Source organism: Oncorhynchus masou, chromosome 22 (assembly GCF_036934945.1).
Source record: "Oncorhynchus masou masou isolate Uvic2021 chromosome 22, UVic_Omas_1.1, whole genome shotgun sequence".
In the NCBI taxonomy this organism is placed as follows: domain Eukaryota; kingdom Metazoa; phylum Chordata; class Actinopteri; order Salmoniformes; family Salmonidae; genus Oncorhynchus; species Oncorhynchus masou.
The window spans coordinates 8,557,316-8,577,174 of record NC_088233.1 but is presented as its reverse complement, the minus strand read 5'-3'; the positions used below and the strand labels follow the sequence as shown (position 1 = coordinate 8,577,174).

General features: G+C 46.1%; 1 protein-coding gene across 1 annotated transcript in view; it reads right to left on the bottom strand.

Annotated features, from left to right (window-relative positions):
- The window catches only part of LOC135508960 (5'-nucleotidase domain-containing protein 3-like), a 40,251-nt gene that overhangs the window by 5,557 nt on the left and 14,835 nt on the right, over window positions 1–19,859 (bottom strand). Inside the window, exons 6-12 of the mRNA XM_064929198.1 lie at window positions 17,443–17,503; window positions 11,886–11,988; window positions 10,637–10,738; window positions 6,942–7,023; window positions 6,438–6,524; window positions 5,909–6,049; window positions 5,672–5,736 (exon numbers count right to left, since the gene is read on the bottom strand). Coding sequence (XP_064785270.1) covers window positions 5,672–5,736; window positions 5,909–6,049; window positions 6,438–6,524; window positions 6,942–7,023; window positions 10,637–10,738; window positions 11,886–11,988; window positions 17,443–17,503 — 641 coding nt within the window. The remainder of the gene's footprint in view (window positions 1–5,671; window positions 5,737–5,908; window positions 6,050–6,437; window positions 6,525–6,941; window positions 7,024–10,636; window positions 10,739–11,885; window positions 11,989–17,442; window positions 17,504–19,859) is intronic.

Sequence of the window (19,859 nt, the reverse complement as noted above, 5' to 3'; positions counted from 1 at the left end):
ACATTGGATGGAAGCCCTTTGGGATCTGGACTTGTCACTCATGTTACTACCTCCTTGCGACTTTCAGTTTCACAACACCAGGAATTGATGAACTTTCATTTGATCTCCTGTTCCGAGTTCCCTCTCGTCCTTGGATACCCCTGGCTTCACAGCCATAACCCTCACATCGACTGGTCTGTTGGCACTATCAAGCAGTGGGGTCCTACGTGCCAAGCTACTTGTATTTTCCAGAATTCCCCGAGTTCTACTCCCGAGTCTTTAGAATCCATCGACCTGACCCGAATTCCCGAGTGTTACCATGACCTCAAACTGGTGTTTAGCAAACAGAGGGCCACCATGCTACCACCCCATAGACCTTACGATTGCCCCATCGACCTGTTTCCGGGCACTTGCCCCCCCAGGGGTCGGATCTTTTCCCTATCTCCACCCGAACGAGCTGCTATGGATACCTACATCAAGGACGCTCTGGAAGCAGGCCTCATGCGTCCATCCACCTCCCCGGCGGGAGCAGGGTTTTTCTTTGTGGCCAAGAAAGACGGTGGATTACGTCCTTGCATCGACTACCGGGGACTCAATGCCATAACCGTCGGTAACCGTTACCCGCTACCCCTTATGGCCACAGCCTTCGAGCTGCTCCAGGAAGCAGTTGTTTTCACTAAGCTTGACCTGCGGAACGCATACCATCTTGTGCGGATCAGACCTGGTGACGAGTGGAAGACCGCTTTCAACACGCCTACTGGTCACTATGAATACTTGGTGATGCCCTTCGGCCTGACCAACGCCCCAGCGGTGTTCCAAGCGCTCATAAACGATGTGCTTAGGGATATGCTTAACATATTTGTGTTCGTTTACTTGGATGACATCCTCATCTTTTCGAGCTCCCTTCAAGAACACACTAAGCATGTCAGACAAGTACTCAAACGCCTCCTGGACAGCCATCTGTACGTTAAGCCGGAAAAATGTGAATTCCATTCATCCCGAGTACAATTCCTGGGATTTGTAGTGGAACCCGGTCGAGTCCAAATGGACCCCAGGTAGGTAGGGGCGGTAGCGGATTGGCCCACCCCCAAATCCGTTAAGGAAGTTCAGCGTTTCCTGGGCTTCACAAACTTTTACCGCAAGTTCATCAAGAACTTCAGCTTGGTGGCAGCCCCTCTCTCAGCTTTAACCAAGGGTGGCAATGCAAGGTTTTTGTGGGGAAGAGAAGCTGAGACGGCCTTCCAAGGACTCAAGCAGCGCGTTCTCTCTGCTCCCATCCTGATACTACCGACTACGGATGAACCATTTGTGGTGGAGGTAGACGCATCAGAGGTTGGTGTTGGAGCTGTCCTGTCTCAGAGGGGTGAAGACAAGAAGCTTCATCCGTGCGCTTTCTTCTCACACCGGCTTACCCCGACTGAGAGGAACTACGATGTGGGGGATCGTGAACTCCTAGCGGTTAAGATGGCATTGAAGGAATGGAGACACTGGCTCGAGGGGGCTTCTCACCCGTTTCAAGTGCTTACGGACCACAAAAATCTGGAGTATATCCAGCAGGCGAAGCGGTTGAACTCTAGACAAGCTAGATGGTCTCTTTTCTTCAATCGATTCCAGTTTATCCTCACCTATCGGCCCGGGTCGAAGAATCTCAAACCGGATGCCCTGTCCCGAGTCTACGCTCCTGCCATTCGAGATGACACGGACATGCCTGTCCTTCCTGCTGCTAAGATTGTGGCTCCGATCTCGTGGCAAGTTGAGGATACCGTGAGACGTGCTCAAGCTAGCGAACCGGACCCGAAAGGAGGTCCTGCCAATCGGTTGTTTGTCCCCAAGGCAGTGAGGACTCAGGTCCTTCTGTGGGGGCACTCCTCTCGCCTCACCTGTCATCCGGGCGTAGGTCGCACCTTGGAGTTCATCCAGCGTAAGTTCTGGTGGCCTACCATAAGAGAAGACGTTGCCACTTTCGTCAATGCCTGTCCCGTGTGCTGCCAGGGCAAATCTTCTCACCTCCGCCCTCAAGGACTCCTTCACCCTTTACCTGTTCCCCACAGACCCTGGTCCCATATCTCATTGGACTTTATTACTGGACTTCCTCCATCCCATGGCAATACTACTATCCTAGTCATAATCGACAGGTTTTCAAAGGCGGCCAGGTTCGTCCCTCTGACTAGGTTACCTTCTGCCAAGGAAACGGCTGAGTTGGTAATTAATCATGTGTTCCGAGTCTTCGGCATTCCTCAAGATATGGTTTCTGACAGAGGTCCCCAGTTCGCCTCAAGGTTTTGGAAGGCCTTCTGCCAACTCATGGGGGCTTCTGCCAGTCTATCTTCAGGGTACCATCCGGAGTCCAACGGCCAAACAGAGAGGATGAATCAAGAGCTGGAAACCACCCTCCGATGTATGACTCGTGACAACCCGTCCACATGGTCATCCTTTATTGTTTGGGCCGAATACGCGCACAACACCTTGCGCTCCTCCTCCACTGGTATGTCCCCGCACGAGTGTCAGTTTGGCTATGCTCCTCCATTGTTCCCGGACCAGGAGGCAGAAGTCAGAGTGCCTTCAGCCTTGAAGTTCGTCAGACGCTGTCGGCTTATGTGGAGGAAGACCCGTCTTAATCTTATGCGTTCCTCACAGAGGTAACAACAACAAGCCAACAGACGTCGCCGTGCCGGGCCTACCCTGCGCCCCGGCCAGAGAGTCTGGCTCTCCACAAGAGACTTACCTCTACGGGTGGAGTCTCGCAAGCTGTCCCAAAAATACATCGGTCCCTTCAAGGTTGCCAGGAGAGTTAACCCAGTTTCTTATCGCCTACACTTACCCAGATCCCTTAAGATTAATCCCACATTTCACATTTCATTGTTAAAACCTGTTGTTTTTTCTCCCCTTGTCCCGGCAGACAGACCTCCCCCTCCGCCTCGTGTCATTGGAGGCCAGCCGGCTTATACCGTCCATCGGATACTGGATTCCCGCCGGGTGCAGCGGTCCTGGCAGTATCTGGTGGACTGGGAAGGCTACGGTCCCGAGGAGCGCTAACATAGCATATAACAACTACCAATATAGCATATAACAACTAACAACATAGCATATAACAACATAGCATATAACAACTAACAACATAGCATAAAATAACTAAGAATATAGCATATAACATAGCATATAACAACTAACAACATAGCATATAACAACTAACAACATAGCATATAACAACTAACAACATAGCATATAACAACTAACAACATAGCATATAACAAGTAACAACATAGCATATAACAACTAAAACATAGCATGTAACAACTAACAATATAGCATATAACAACATAGAATATAACAACATAGCATATAACAACATCGCATATAACAACTAACAACATAGCATATAACAACTAACAATATAGCATATAACAACTAACAATATAACATATAACAACTAACAATATAGCATATAATAACTAACAATATAGCAAATAACAACTAACAATATAGCATATAACAACATAGCATATAATAACTCACAATATAGCATATAACAACTAACAATATGGCATGTAACAATATAGCATATAACAACTAACAACATAGCATATAACAACTAACAATATAGCATATAACAACTAACAACATAGCATATAACAACTAACATAGCATATAACAACTAACAACATAGCATATAACAACTAACAATATAGCATATAACAACTAACAATATAGCATATATTAACTAACAACATAGCATATAACAGCTAACAACATATCACATAACAACTAACTATATAGCATATAACAACTAACAACATAGCATATAACAACTAACATAGCATATAACAACTACCAATATAGCATATAACAACTAACAATAAAGCATATAACAACATAGCATATAACAACTAACAACATAGCATATAATAACTAAGAATATAGCATATAACAACATAGCATATAACAACTAACAACATAGCATATAACAACTAACAATATAGCATATATTAACTAACAACATAGCATATAACAGCTAACAACATATCACATAACAACTAACTATATAGCATATAACAACTAACAACATAGCATATAACAACTAACATAGCATATAACAACTACCAATATAGCATATAACAACTAACAATAAAGCATATAACAACATAGCATATAACAACTATCAACATAGCATATAATAACTAAGAATATAGCATATAACAACATAGCATATAACAACTAACAACATAGCATATAACAACTAACAACAGAGCATATAACAACTAACAACATAGCATATAACAACTAACAACATAGCATAAAACAACTAACAATATAGCATATAACAACTAACAATATAGCATATAACAACTAACAACATAGCATATAACAACTAACAACATAGCATATAACAACTAACAACAGAGCATATAACAACTAACAACATAGCATATAACAACTAACAATATAGCATATAACAACTAACAACATAGCATAAAACAACTAAGAATATAGCATAAAACAACTAACAACATAGCATATAACAACTAACATAGCATATAACAACTAACAATATAGCATATAACAATATAGCATATAACAACTAACAATATAGCATATAACAACTAACAATATAGCATATAACAACTAACAATAGCATATAACAACTAACAATAGCATATAACAACTAACAACATAGCATATAACAACTAACAATATAGCATATAACAACTAACAACGTAGCATATAACAACTAACAACATAGCATATAACAACTAACAACATAGCATATAACAACTAACAACAGAGCACATAACAACTAACAACATAGCATATAACAACTAACAACATTTACATTTACATTTAAGTCATTTGGCAGACGCTCTTATCCAGAGCGACTTACAAATTGGTGAATTCACCTTATGACATCCATAGCATATAACAACATAGCATATAACAACTAACAATATAGCATATAACAACTAACAACATAGCATATAACAACTAACAACATAGCATATAACAACTAACAACATAGCATATAACAACTAACAACATAACATATAACAACTAACAACATAGCATATAACAACTAACAACATAGCATATAACAACTAACATAGCATATAACAACTAACAACATAGCATATAACAACTAACAACATAGCATATAACAACTAACAATATAGCATATAACAACTAACAACATAACATATAACAACTAACAATATAGCATATAACAACTAACATAGCATATAACAACTAACAACATAGCATATAACAACTAACAACATAGCATATAACAACTAACATAGCATATAACAACTAACAATATAGCATATAACAACTAACAACATAGCATATAACAACATAGCATATAACAACTAACAATATAGCATATAACAACTAACAACATAACATATAACAACTAACAATATAGCATATAACAACTAACAATATAGCATATAACAACATAGCATATAACAACTAACAACATAGCATATAACAACTAACCATATAGCATATAACAACATAGCATATAACAACTAACAATATAGCATATAACAACATAGCATATAACAACTAACAATATAGCATATAACAACTAACAATATAGCATATAACAACTAACAACATAGCATATAACAACTAACAACATAGCATATAACAACTAAGAATATATATATATATATATAAGCTCTTCCCCCAATGGTACCTCATGGCTTCTCTCTCTTCGATCCACTCCTGGACGACAGCTTGAGAAGCTGGATCTCTGTGGACCTGGAAGGGAGGAGAGAATGTATGCTGTACATACTGAGACTACATGTCTGTGGTGCTGGGAAGGAGGGAGCAAAGTAGCTGCTCTTTAGATAGCTGCAGACATAGAGCTACCAGACAGACAGACAGACAGACAGACAGACAGACAGACAGACCTCCTCCCACCCCCACCTACCTGCATGTGTTCTATCAGCCCAGTCAGACCCTGTAACCAGGTCATCAGGTGAACACATTCCTCAGTGTTCATGATCTTGATCTCTTTCCTCAGCTCAGGGATGATGGCGCCAGTCCTCCAGCCGTGCTTCAGGGTCAGGTCCTACACACCCACATAATACACATGGATTTCTAGAGCCTTTTTCTCAAACCTGAGGAGTCGATAAACCACAGAACAACTCAAATACCTCTGTTTCGGTAACATGCCAGCCAATCGTGCTTCTACACCTGCATTCCTTGCTGTTTGTGGTTTTAGGCTGGGTTTCTGTACAGCACTTTGAGATATCAGCTGATGTACGAAGGGCTATATAAATAAATTTGATTTGATTTGAATCATGGGCTGACCTTTCGTAAAAAAAAAAAAAAAACGCTACTTAACTCAAACCTATATATTAATATCTGACCGTGTCGTTTCTATGATGGTATGAACATTTTCTATGATCATTTTAAATAGTAACCTAATGCAGTGTGAAAGCAATGGTCAGACTTACTGCCAGGTCACTGTAGATGTGATCTCCAAAGTACAACACCTTGGACCCCCTCCAGCCAGTCAGTCTCAGGAACTCATAGAGGTTTCCCTGCAGAACAAAGGAAACTGTCAGTTATTCCCTAGTCTGTATGACAGAGCTACATCTCTAGAAACAGTAGTTGTCAACCTTTTTTCTGGTTACTTTACCACCGAATACATTGTGCTCCGTCCTGTACTTGGACCCCTGAAGTACCCCCTCTTGTGCATTCTACTAGTAAGCCGATAGTCTCATGTGTCTTCTCAAGAACCACCTTGTGAATAGACCAAGTACACCAGGGGTCCTAGTGCATCAGGGGTCCAAATACCACAGGAGGCCAAGTACCATTCAAGTACATCAGGGGTCCTAGTGCATCAGGGGTCCTAGTGCATCAGGGGTCCTAGTGCATCAGGGGTCCTAGTGCATCAGGGGTCCTAGTACCACAGGGGTCCTAGTAGACAGACTGCTCTAGAACCGTTGTCCATATACCTGTTTGTAGATCTTCCCCTTCTCCAGCTTGTGAATCCTGTCCCAATGCAGCACCCCTTTATCTGTCACTCGCCTGAAGGGCCTAGGAAGGATAGGGGAGGACAAATGTCAGAACACATAGGGGAAGACAAATGTCAGAACACATAGGGGAAGACAAACGTCAGAACACACAGGGGAAGACAAACGTCAGAACACACAGGGGAAGACAAACGTCAGACCACATAGGGGAAGACAAACGTCAGAACACATAGGGGAAGACAAACGTCAGAACACATAGGGGAAGACAAACGTCAGAACACATAGGGGAAGACAAACGTCAGAACACACAGGGGAAGACAAACGTCAGAACACACAGGGGAAGACAAACGTCAGAACACATAGGGGAAGACAAACGTCAGAACACATAGGGGAAGACAAACGTCAGAACACATAGGGGAAGACAAACGTCAGAACACACAGGGGAAGACAAACGTCAGAACACACAGGGGAAGACAAACGTCAGAACACACAGGGGAAGACAAACGTCAGAACACATAGGGGAAGACAAACGTCAGAACACATAGGGGAAGACAAACGTCAGAACACATAGGGGAAGACAAACGTCAGAACACATAGGGGAAGACAAACGTCAGAACGCACAGGGGAAGACAAACGTCAGAACACATAGGGGAAGACAAACGTCAGAACACACAGGGGAAGACAAATGTCAGAACAAATAGGGGAAGACAAACGTCAGAACACACAGGGGAAGACAAACGTCAGAACACATAGGGGAAGACAAACGTCAGAACACATAGGGGAAGACAAACGTCAGAACACATAGGGGAAGACAAACGTCAGAACACATAGGGGAAGACAAACGTCAGAACACACAGGGGAAGACAAAGGTCAGAATACACAGTGGAGGTCAACTGAACATGACAAACAAAGGATGGGGAGTGTAGTGGTAGAGCTTCCACCACATTGAACAGGGACAAAGGGAAGGGCTAGGGAGTGTAGTGGTAGAGCTTCCACCACATTGAACAGGGACAAAGGCAAAGCTAGGGAGTGTAGTGGTAGAGCTTCCACCACATTGAACAGGGACAAAGGCAAAGCTAGGGAGTGTAGTGGTAGAGCTTCCACCACATTGAACAGGGACAAAGGGAAAGCTAGGGAGTGTAGTGGTAGAGCTTCCACCATATTGAACAGGGACAAAGGGAAAGCTAGGGAGTGTAGTGGTAGAGCTTCCACCACATTGAACAGGGAAAAAGGGAAAGCTAGGGAGTGTAGTGGTAGAGCTTCCACCACATTGAACAGGGACAAAGGGAAAGCTAGGGAGTGTAGTGGTAGAGCTTCCACCACATTGAACAGGGACAAAGGGAAGGGCTAGGGAGTGTAGTGGTAGAGCTTCCATCACATTGAACAGGGACAAAGGGAAAGCTAGGGAGTGTAGTGGTAGAGCTTCCACCACATTGAACAGGGACAAAGGGAAAGCTAGGGAGTGTAGTGGTAGAGCTTCCACCACATTGAACAGGGACAAAGGGAAGGGCTAGGGAGTGTAGTGGTGGAGCTTCCACCACATTGAACAGGGACAAAGGGAAGGGCTAGGGAGTGTAGTGGTACAGCTTCCACCACATTGAACAGGGACAAAGGGAAGGGCTAGGGAGTGTAGTGGTAGAGCTTCCACCACATTGAACAGGGACAAAGGGAAGGGCTAGGGAGTGTAGTGGTAGAGCTTCCACCACATTGAACAGGGACAAAGGGAAGGGCTAGGGAGTGTAGTGGTAGAGCTTCCACCACATTGAACAGGGACAAAGGGAAGGGCTAAGGAGTGTAGTGGTAGAGCTTCCACCACATTGAACAGGGACAAAGGGAAGGGCTAAGGAGTGTAGTGGTAGAGCTTCCACCACATTGAACAGGGACAAAGGGAAGGGCTAGGGAGTGTAGTGGTACAGCTTCCACCACATTGAACAGGGACAAAGGGAAGGGCTAGGGAGTGTAGTGGTAGAGCTTCCACCACATTGAACAGGGACAAAGGGAAGGGCTAGGGAGTGTAGTGGTAGAGCTTCCACCACATTGAACAGGGACAAAGGGAAGGGCTAGGGAGTGTAGTGGTAGAGCTTCCACCACATTGAACAGGGACAAAGGGAAGGGCTAGGGAGTGTAGTGGTAGAGCTTCCACCATATTGAACAGGGACAAAGGGAAGGGCTAGGGAGTGTAGTGGTAGAGCTTCCACCACATTGAACAGGGACAAAGGGAAGGGCTAGGGAGTGTAGTGGTAGAGCTTCCACCACATTGAACAGGGACAAAGGGAAGGGCTAGGGAGTGTAGTGGTAGAGCTTCCACCACATTGAACAGGGACAAAGGGAAGGGCTAGGGAGTGTAGTGGTAGAGCTTCCACCACATTGAACAGGGACAAAGGGAAAGCTAGGGAGTGTAGTGGTAGAGTTTCCACCACATTGAACAGGGACAAAGGGAAGGGCTAGGGAGTGTAGTGGTACAGCTTCCACCACATTGAACAGGGACAAAGGGAAGGGCTAGGGAGTGTAGTGGTAGAGCTTCCACCACATTGAACAGGGACAAAGGGAAGGGCTAGGGAGTGTAGTGGTAGAGCTTCCACCACATTGAACAGGGACAAAGGGAAGGGCTAGGGAGTGTAGTGGTAGAGCTTCCACCACATTGAACAGGGACAAAGGGAAGGGCTAAGGAGTGTAGTGGTAGAGCTTCCACCACATTGAACAGGGACAAAGGGAAGGGCTAAGGAGTGTAGTGGTAGAGCTTCCACCACATTGAACAGGGACAAAGGGAAGGGCTAGGGAGTGTAGTGGTACAGCTTCCACCACATTGAACAGGGACAAAGGGAAGGGCTAGGGAGTGTAGTGGTAGAGCTTCCACCACATTGAACAGGGACAAAGGGAAGGGCTAGGGAGTGTAGTGGTAGAGCTTCCACCACATTGAACAGGGACAAAGGGAAGGGCTAGGGAGTGTAGTGGTAGAGCTTCCACCACATTGAACAGGGACAAAGGGAAGGGCTAGGGAGTGTAGTGGTAGAGCTTCCACCATATTGAACAGGGACAAAGGGAAGGGCTAGGGAGTGTAGTGGTAGAGCTTCCACCACATTGAACAGGGACAAAGGGAAGGGCTAGGGAGTGTAGTGGTAGAGCTTCCACCACATTGAACAGGGACAAAGGGAAGGGCTAGGGAGTGTAGTGGTAGAGCTTCCACCACATTGAACAGGGACAAAGGGAAGGGCTAGGGAGTGTAGTGGTAGAGCTTCCACCACATTGAACAGGGACAAAGGGAAAGCTAGGGAGTGTAGTGGTAGAGCTTCCACCACATTGAACAGGGACAAAGGGAAGGGCTAGGGAGTGTAGTGGTAGAGCTTCCACCACATTGAACAGGGACAAAGGGAAGGGCTAGGGAGTGTAGTGGTAGAGCTTCCACCACATTGAACAGGGACAAAGGGAAAGCTAGGGAGTGTAGTGGTAGAGCTTCCACCACATTGAACAGGGACAAAGGGAAGGGCTAGGGAGTGTAGTGGTAGAGCTTCCACCACATTGAACAGGGACAAAGGGAAGGGCTAGGGAGTGTAGTGGTAGAGCTTCCACCACATTGAACAGGGACAAAGGGAAGGCTAGGGAGTGTAGTGGTAGAGCTTCCACCACATTGAACAGGGACAAAGGGAAGGGCTCGGGAGAGAATATGAGACCCTTACTTTCTCCTGTCGTTGAAGAAGCCAGGTTTGTCGGCCTGTACGATGACAATGTCAAACAGATCTCTCCAGTCTTTCCCCACGATGTAGTTCATTCCCCGATCCCTGGGAATAGTCCAGTCATTTATCACACTGTTATCAAGAGCGACTTACAAATCAGTCACACAACAGAAACAAAGTAGCACGCACAGCACACTCTGCCGTAGAGCGGCCTGTATCCACAATATCTGCAAACTCACCATGTGGGTACTTTCAACAGTTTTCTATTTTTTAATCAAAGTAATTCTTCATGCTGCTATCATTGTCAGGGTTGATGAATAAAGCTAGTATAACAATGTAACCATCACAGGGCTGTGAAAACCCTCTCTAGCAGCATATTATACCTTCATATATTAACAATATAGTTTAGAATTGTATAAACCTTTGTGGTGACCTGTCAGCACAGAGATACTGTATGTTAGAGACACTCACACACAGAGATACTGTATGTTAGAGACACACACTCACACACAGAGATACTGTATGTTAGAGACACACACACAGATACTGTATGTTAGAGACACACACACACAGAGATACTGTATGTTAGAGACACACACAGAGATACTGTATGTTAGAGACACTCACACACACACACACACACACAGATACTGTATGTTAGAGACACACACACACAGAGATACTGTATGTTAGGGACACACACACACAGAGATACTGTATGTTAGAGACACTCACACACAGAGATACTGTATGTTAGAGACACTCACACACACACACAGAGATACTGTATGTTAGAGACACACACACACAGAGATACTGTATGTTAGAGACACACACACACAGAGATACTGTATGTTAGAGACACTCACACACAGAGATACTGTATGTTAGAGACACTCACACACAGAGATGGGTCAGAGACACTCACACACAGAGTTGCGTCAAAGACACTCACTCACAGAGATGCATCAGAGACACTCACACACAGAGATGTCTCAGAGACACTCACACACAGAGATGTCTCAGAGACACTCACACACAGAGATGTCTCAGAGACACTCACACACAGAGATGTCTCAGAGACACTCACACACAGAGATGCGTCAGAGACACTCACACACAGAGATGTCTCAGAGACACTCACACACAGAGATGCGTCAGAGACACTCACACACAGAGATGCGTCAGAGACACTCACACACAGAGATGCGTCAGAGACACTCACACACAGAGATGCGTCAGAGACACTCACACAAAGTCAAAGGGGCTGTTAGTGATGAGGAACATCTTCTTTCCATCCTCATAAAGCTTCTTCAACACAGCATGTGTCTGTTCTCCATAGGAAATATAGTTCTCTACAGACAGACAGAGACAGAGACAGAGAGACAGAGAGACAGACAGACAGACAGACAGACAGATGTGTATTGTTTATTTCACATGCTTTGGCAATGTCAACATACAGTGCCTTGCGAAAGTATTCGGCCCCCTTGAACGTTGCGACCTTTTGCCACATTTCAGGCTTCAAACATAAAGATATAAAACTGTATTTTTTTGTGAAGAATCAACAACAAGTGGGACACAATCATGAAGTGGAACGACATTTATTGGATATTTCAAACTTTTTTAACAAATCAAAAACTGAAAAATTGAGCGTGCAAAATTATTCAGCCCCTTTACTTTCAGTGCAGCAAACTCTCTCCAGAAGTTCAGTGAGGATCTCTGAATGATCCAATGTTGACCTAAATGACTAATGATGATAAATACAATCCACCTGTGTGTAATCAAGTCTCCGTATAAATGCACCTGCACTGTGATAGTCTCAGAGGTCCGTTAAAAGCGCAGAGATGTAACGACGTTCTTCTTTTGTTGAAAGAGTCAGACCGAAATGCAGCGTGTAAGTTACTCATGTTAAATAGTGAAACAAACAAAACAAACTATACATGAAATAACAAATAAATACAAAAACAACAAACGGAACGTGAAACCTATTACAGCCTGACTGGTGAAACTAACACAGAGACATGAACAATCACCCACGAAATGTAAAGCGAAACCCAGGCTACCTAAATACGGTTCCCAATCAGAGACAACGAGAATCACCTGACTCTGATTGAGAACCGCCTCATTTACATTACATTTTACATTTAAGTCATTTAGCAGACGCTCTTATCCAGAGCGACTTACAAATTGGTGAATTCACCTTCTGACATCAGTGGAACAGCCACTTTACAATAGTGCATCTAAATCATTTAAGGGGGGGTGAGAAGGATTACTTTATCCTATCCTAGGTATTCCTTGAAGAGGTGGGGTTTCAGGTGTCTCCGGAAGGTGGTGATTGACTCCGCTGTTCTGGCGTCGTGAGGGAGTTTGTTCCACCATTGGGGGGCCAGAGCAGCGAACAGTTTTGACTGGGCTGAGCGGGAACTGTACTTCCTCAGTGGTAGGGAGGCGAGCAGGCCAGAGGTGGATGAACGCAGTGCCCTTGTTTGGGTGTAGTCAGAGACACTCACCCCAATACGAAAATACAATACATAAACCCATGTCACACCCTGGCCTAACCAAATATATAACGAAAACACAAAATACAATGACCAAGGCGTGACAGAACCCCCCCCTTAAGGTGCGGACTCCCGAACGCACCTCAAAACCATAGGGAGGGTCCGGGTGGGCGTCTGTCCATGGTGGCGGTTCCGGCTCCGGACGTGGACCCCACTTCATAAATGTCATTGTTCCTCCCCTTCGCGTCCTGGGATAATCCACCCTCACCGCCGACCATGGCCGAATAGTCCTCACCCAGAACCCTACATAACAGAGGAGCAGCTCGTGACTGAGGGGCAGCTCGGGACTGAGGCAGCTCGGGACTGAGGGGCAGCTCGGGACTGAGGGGCAGCTCGGGACTGAGGGGCAGCTCGGGACTGAGGGGCAGCTCGGGACTGAGGGGCAGCTCAGCACTGAGAGGCAGCCCAGCACTGAGAGGCAGCCCAGTACTGAGAAGAAGCCCAGTACTAAGATGAAGCCCAGCCAGGCAGTTGAATCCGGCAGATCCTGGCTGACTGGCGGATCCTGGCTGACTGGCGGATCCTGGCCGACTGGCGGATCCTGGCTGACTAGCAGATCTGGCAGATCCTGGCTGACTGGCGGATCCTGGCCGACTGGCGGATCCTGGCCGACTGGCGGATCCAGGCTGACTGGCAGATCCTGGCCGACTGGCGGATCCTGGCTGACTAGCAGATCTGGCAGATCCTGGCTGACTGGCGGATCTGGAAGGGTCTGGTTGACTGGCAGATCTGGAAGAGTCTGGTTGACTGGCAGATCTGGAAGAGTCTGGTTGACTGGCAGATCTGGAAGAGTCTGGCTGACTGGCAGATCTGGAAGAGTCTGGTTGACTGGCAGATCTGGAAGAGTCTGGCTGTCTGGCGGATCTGGAAGAGTCTGGCTGACTGGCAGATCTGGAAGAGTCTGGCTGACTGGCAGATCTGGAAGAGTCTGGCTGACTGGCAGATCTGGAAGGGTCTGGCTGACTGGCAGATCTGGCTGCTTCATGCTGACTGACGGCTCTGGCTGCTCCATGCTGACTGGCGGCTCTGGCTGCTCCATGCTGACTGGCGGCTCTGGCTGCTCCATGCTGACTGGCGGCTCTGGCTGCTCCATGCTGACTGGCGGCTCTGGCTGCTCCATGCTGACTGGCGGCTCTGGCGGCTCCTTGCAGACTGGCAGCTCCTTGCAGATTGGCAGCTCCTTGCAGACTGGCAACTCCATGCAGACTGGCAACTCCATGCAGACTGGCAACTCCATGCAGACTGGCAACTCCATGCAGACTGGCAACTCCATGCAGACTGGCAACTCCTTGCAGACTGGCAACTCCTTGCAGACTGGCAACTCTGGCTGTTCCATGCAGACTAGCAGCTCAGGCTGCTCCGAACAGGCAGGAGGCTCCGGCAGCGCTGGAGAGGAGAAAGGCTCCGACAGGGCAGGAGAGGGAGAAAGCGCTGGCTGCGCTGAACAGGCGAGGCGCACTGAAGGCCTGATGCGTGGTGCTGGCACTGGTGGTATTTGGCCGAGGACACGCACAGGAAGCCTAGTGCGGGGAGCTGCTACTGGAGGGCTGGGGTGTGGAGGTGGTACTGGATAGACCGGACCGTGCAGGCGCACTGGAGCTCTTGAGCACCGAGCCTGCCCAACCTTACCTGGTTGAATACTCTCGGTTGCCCTGCCAGTGCTGTGAAGAGAAATAGCCCGCACTGGGCTATGTAGGCGAACCGGAGACACCGAGCGCAAGGCTGGTGCCATGTAAGCCGGCCCAAGGAGACGCACTGGAGACCGGATGCGTAGAGCCGGCTTCATAGCATTAGGCTCGACGCTCAATCTAGCCCGGCCAATACGCGGAGCTGAAATATACCGCACCGGGCTATGCACCCACACTGGGGACACCGTGCGCACCACTGCATAACACGGTGCCTGCCCGGTCTCTCTAGCCCCCGGTAAGCACAGGGAGATTGCGCAGGTCTCCTACCTGACGCAGCCATACTCCCTGATAGCCCCCCCCAAGAAATTTTTGGGGCTGCTTTTCGGGCTTCCATCCACGTCGCCGTGCTGCCTCCTCATACCAGCGCCTCTCCGCTTTAGCCGCTTCTAATTCCTCCTTGGGGCGGCGATATTCACCAGGCTGAGCCCAGGGTCCTTTTCCGTCCAGTTCCTCCTCCCATGTCCAATTCTCCAAATGGTGTAGCCTCTCCCACTGAAGCTGCTTCTGTTGCCTCTCGTGTAGCTCCTGTTTCCTCTTCGCCTGCTGCACCTTTGGGCGGCTACACTCTGGTTTAGCCCAGGGTCCTCTTCCGTCAAGGATTTCCTCCCATGTCCAGAAATCCTTAATACGCGGCTCCATTTTGGGCTGCACCTGCCTGTTGACACGCTGCTCGGTCCGAGTGTGGTGGGTGATTCTGTAACGACGTTCTTCTTTTGTTGAAAGAGAGTCGGACCGAAATGCAGCGTGTAAGTTACTCATGTTAAATAGTGAAACAAACAAAACGAACTATACATGAAATAACAAATAAATACAAAAACAACAAACGGAACGTGAAACCTATTACAGCCTGACTGGTGAAACTAACACAGAGACAGGAACAATCACCCACGAAATGTAAAGCGAAACCCAGGCTACCTAAATACGGTTCCCAATCAGAGACAACGAGAATCACCTGACTCTGATTGAGAACCGCCTCAGGCAGCCAAACCTATTTAACACACACACCCCTAATCAGCTACAATCCCAAATACTACAAACCCCAATACGAAAATACAATACATAAACCCATGTCACACCCTGGCCTAACCAAATATATAACGAAAACACAAAATACAATGACCAAGGCGTGACAAGAGAGCATCATGAAGAACAAGGAACACACCAGGCAGGTCCGAGATACTGTTGTGAGGAAGTTTAAAGCCGGATTTGGATACAAAAAGATTTCCCAAGCTTTAAACATCCCAAGGAGCACTGTGCAAGCGATAATATTGAAATGGAAGGAGTATCAGACCACTGCAAATCTACCAAGACCTGGCCGTCCCTCTAAACTTTCAGCTCATACAAGGAGAAGACTGATCAGAGATGCAACAATGCAAAACGTTATGTTTGGCGTAAAAGCAACACAGCTCATCACCCTGAACACACCATACCCACTTTCAAACATGGTGGTGGCAGCATCATGTTTTGGGCCTGCTTTCCTTCAGCAGGGACAGGGAAGATGGTTAAAATTGATAGGAAGATGGATGGAGCCAAATGCAGGACCATTCAGGGAGACAACCTGATGCAGTCTGCAAAAGACCTGAGACTGGGACGGAGATTTGTCTTCCAACAAGACAGTGATCCAAAACATAAAGCAAAATCTACAATGGAATGGTTCAAAAATAAACATATCCAGGTGTTAGAATGGCCAAGTCAAAGTCCAGACCTGAATCCAATCGAGAATCTGTGGAAAGAACTGAAAACTGCTGTTCACAAATGCTCTCCATCCAACCTCACTGAGCTCGAGCTGTTTTACAAGGAGGAATGGGAAAAAATGTCAGTCTCTCGATGTGCAAAACTGATAGAGACATACCCCAAGCGACTTACAGCTGTAATCGCAGCAAAAGGTGGCGCTACAAAGTATTAATTTAAGGGGGCTGAATAATTTTTCACACCCAATTTTTCAGTTTTTGATTTGTTAAAAAAGTTTGAAATATCCAATATATGTCGTTCCACTTCATGATTGTGTCCCGCTTGTTGTTGATTCTTCACAAAAAAATACAGTTTTATATCTTTATGTTTGAAGCCTGAAATGTGGCAAAAGGTCTCAAAGTTCAAGGGGGCCGAATACTTTCGCAAGGCACTGTATATTTTCCCATACCAATAAAGCCCATTAAATTGAAATTGAATTGAGAGGGGGGGGGGGGGGAAGAGAGAGAGGAGAGAGCGAGGATGGAGAGCGAGAGAGAGAGCAAGAGAGAGGCGAGAGAGAGAGAGAGAGAGGGGAGAGAGCGAGAGAGAGAGCAAGAGAGAGGCGAGAGAGAGAGAGAGAGAGAGAGGGGAGAGAGCACTTGCTATTTTGCATAGAAAAACATTACTTCTAGGAAGGATAATAATGTTTCTTAGTAATCTGTTTGAAGATATGAGACAGAACAACGGCAATGGCCTTGATGTATTACTCTTATCGTTCATACACAGAGATAATCTGTAAAGATATTACATGATACATTAGACACTCCCTTCTATTATCACACAGCAACACAGTCTATCAGAACACACACACACAGATCCTCGTTGTCCTTACCGATATCTGCCTCCACAGCCCGATACATAATACCCTTCACATGGACATCTCCTATCGCTTCCTGTTAGAGAGAGACAGAGACAGAGAGAGAGAGACAGAGAGAGGAAGAGAGACAGATATATATATATATATATATATATAGAGAGAGAGAGAGAGAGACAGCGAGAGAGAGAGAGAGAGAGAGAGAGAGAGACAGCGAGAGAGAGAGAGAGAGAGACAGCGAGAGAGAGAGGGGAGAGAGAGAGAGAGAGACAGAGAGAGAGAGACAGAGAGAGAGAGACAGAGAGAGAGACAGAGAGAGAGAGACAGAGAGAGAGAGAGGAAGAGAGACAGAGAGAGGAAGAGAGACAGAGAGAGGAAGAGAGACAGATATATATATATATATATAGAGAGAGAGAGAGAGAGAGAGAGACACAGAGAGTGTCACGCCCTGGTTGTCTGCATTTAGTTGGTCAGGCCAGGGTGTGACATGGGTTTATTGTGGTGTGTTTTGTCTTGGGGGTTTTGTTAGGTATTGGGTTTGTGGTTTAGTGGGGGTATCTAGCATAGTCTATGGCTGTCTGAAGTGGTTCTCAATCAGAGGCAGGTGTTTATCGTTGTCTCTGATTGGGAACCATATTTAGGCAGCCATATTCTTTGAGTGTTTCGTGGGTGATTGTTCCTGTCTCTGTGTTTATTGTCACCAGATAGGCTGTATAGGTTTTCACACATTTTATTGTTTTGTTTAGTTATTTCATGTCGAGTTCATTTATTAAAGAACATGAATAACCACCGCTGCATTTTGGTCCGCTTCTCTTCCACCAGACGAAAGCCGTTACAGAGCGACAGAGAGAGACATTACAATGGCTGCAATTTGTGACAGGAAATTCCTTTTTTCTTTTGACAATATATCATGTTACAAACGACGTTCCATATGGGAGAAGGAAGAGTACAGAACGATAAATACCTGTTCCTCCATATCAAAAGTATTTGGAAAATTTTGTAAAAGTACATAGCTAACACAGTGCGCTAACACAGTGCGCTAACACAGTGCGCTAACACAGTGCGCTAACACAGTGCGCTAAAACACAACGCGCTAACAACCCCTGGGCACCTGTTCACCGTCTTACCTGTTTTCGACTCTCTCTCTACTTCACCTGCTGTCTCTAACTCTGAATGATCGGCTATGAAAAGCCAACTGACATTTACTCCTGAGGTGCTGACCTGCTGCACCCTCTACAACCACTGTGATTATTATTATTATTTGACCCTGCTGGTCATCTATGAACATTTGAACATCTTGGCCATGTTCTGTTATCTCCACCCGGCACAGCCAGAAGAGGACTGGCCACCCCTCAGAGCCTGGTTCCTCTCTAGGTTTCTTCCAAGGTTTTGGCCTTTCTAGGGAGTTTTTCCTAGCCACTGTGCTTCTACATCTGCATTGCTTGCTGTTTGGGGTTTTAGGCTGGGTTTCTGTACAGCACTTTGTGACATCAGCTGATGTAAAAGGGCTTTATATATATATTTGATTGATTGATTGTCACCTTGGAAAACTACAAAACTAAAGACAAAGACACAAAAAAAGTTTCAAAAACAAGAATAGGATTTGAGGTGAATAGCCCACACAGTTCCTTTGGCATTAACAAACAGCCTTAATGTGACTGGTGTGCTTTACTGAATACAAATGAAAGCCTCTTAAAGGTTGATGAGACTACAACTTTACACCAACATCTCCTGAATGGGCCTGTTTGTGTGTGTGTGTGTTTGTGTGCTCTCTGTGTGTATGTCCGTGTGTGTTTGTGCATGTCTCTCTGTGTGTGTGTGTGTGTGTGTGTGTGTGTGTGTGTGTGTGTGTGTGTGTGTGTGTGTGTGTGTGTGTGTGTGTGTGTGTGTGTGTGTGTGCGCTCACACGTGTGTATGTCCGTGTGTGTTTGTGCATGTCTGTGTGTGTGTGCCTTGCCCTGTGCTTCATGATTTGACTAATGCACACGGACAAAGTTTCACACTGACAGAGACAGGCAGAGTTAATGAACAGCCCCACTGGGATGAAGGAGCCCTCTTAACAATGGCTCACAGAAAGGCAAGCCAGAGAAAGGGAGAGGAAGGGGGGGGGGGGGAAGGGGAAGGGAGGGGGTAGAGGAGAAGAGGGGACGGGGAGAGGAGGTGGGGAAGGGAGTGAAATTTGAGAAGTTGTCTACTCTAGCTTGATATATTGTGATGTGAATGAGTGAGTGGACATGAAGCCAGGTTTTCATCACGATGACACTGATCTGTCACAGACACTGCAGAATGAAACTAAGCAGGTACCAGTCTTCCCTGACAAGCTCATCAGAGAAACAAGCACAACCCAGCCCTGATCTCACTCCCGTCTCCTTCTGAAGAGGCAGACAGAGCCACCAGAGAACAGACAGCTGCCTCTTCTAAAACTAGACTGCCAT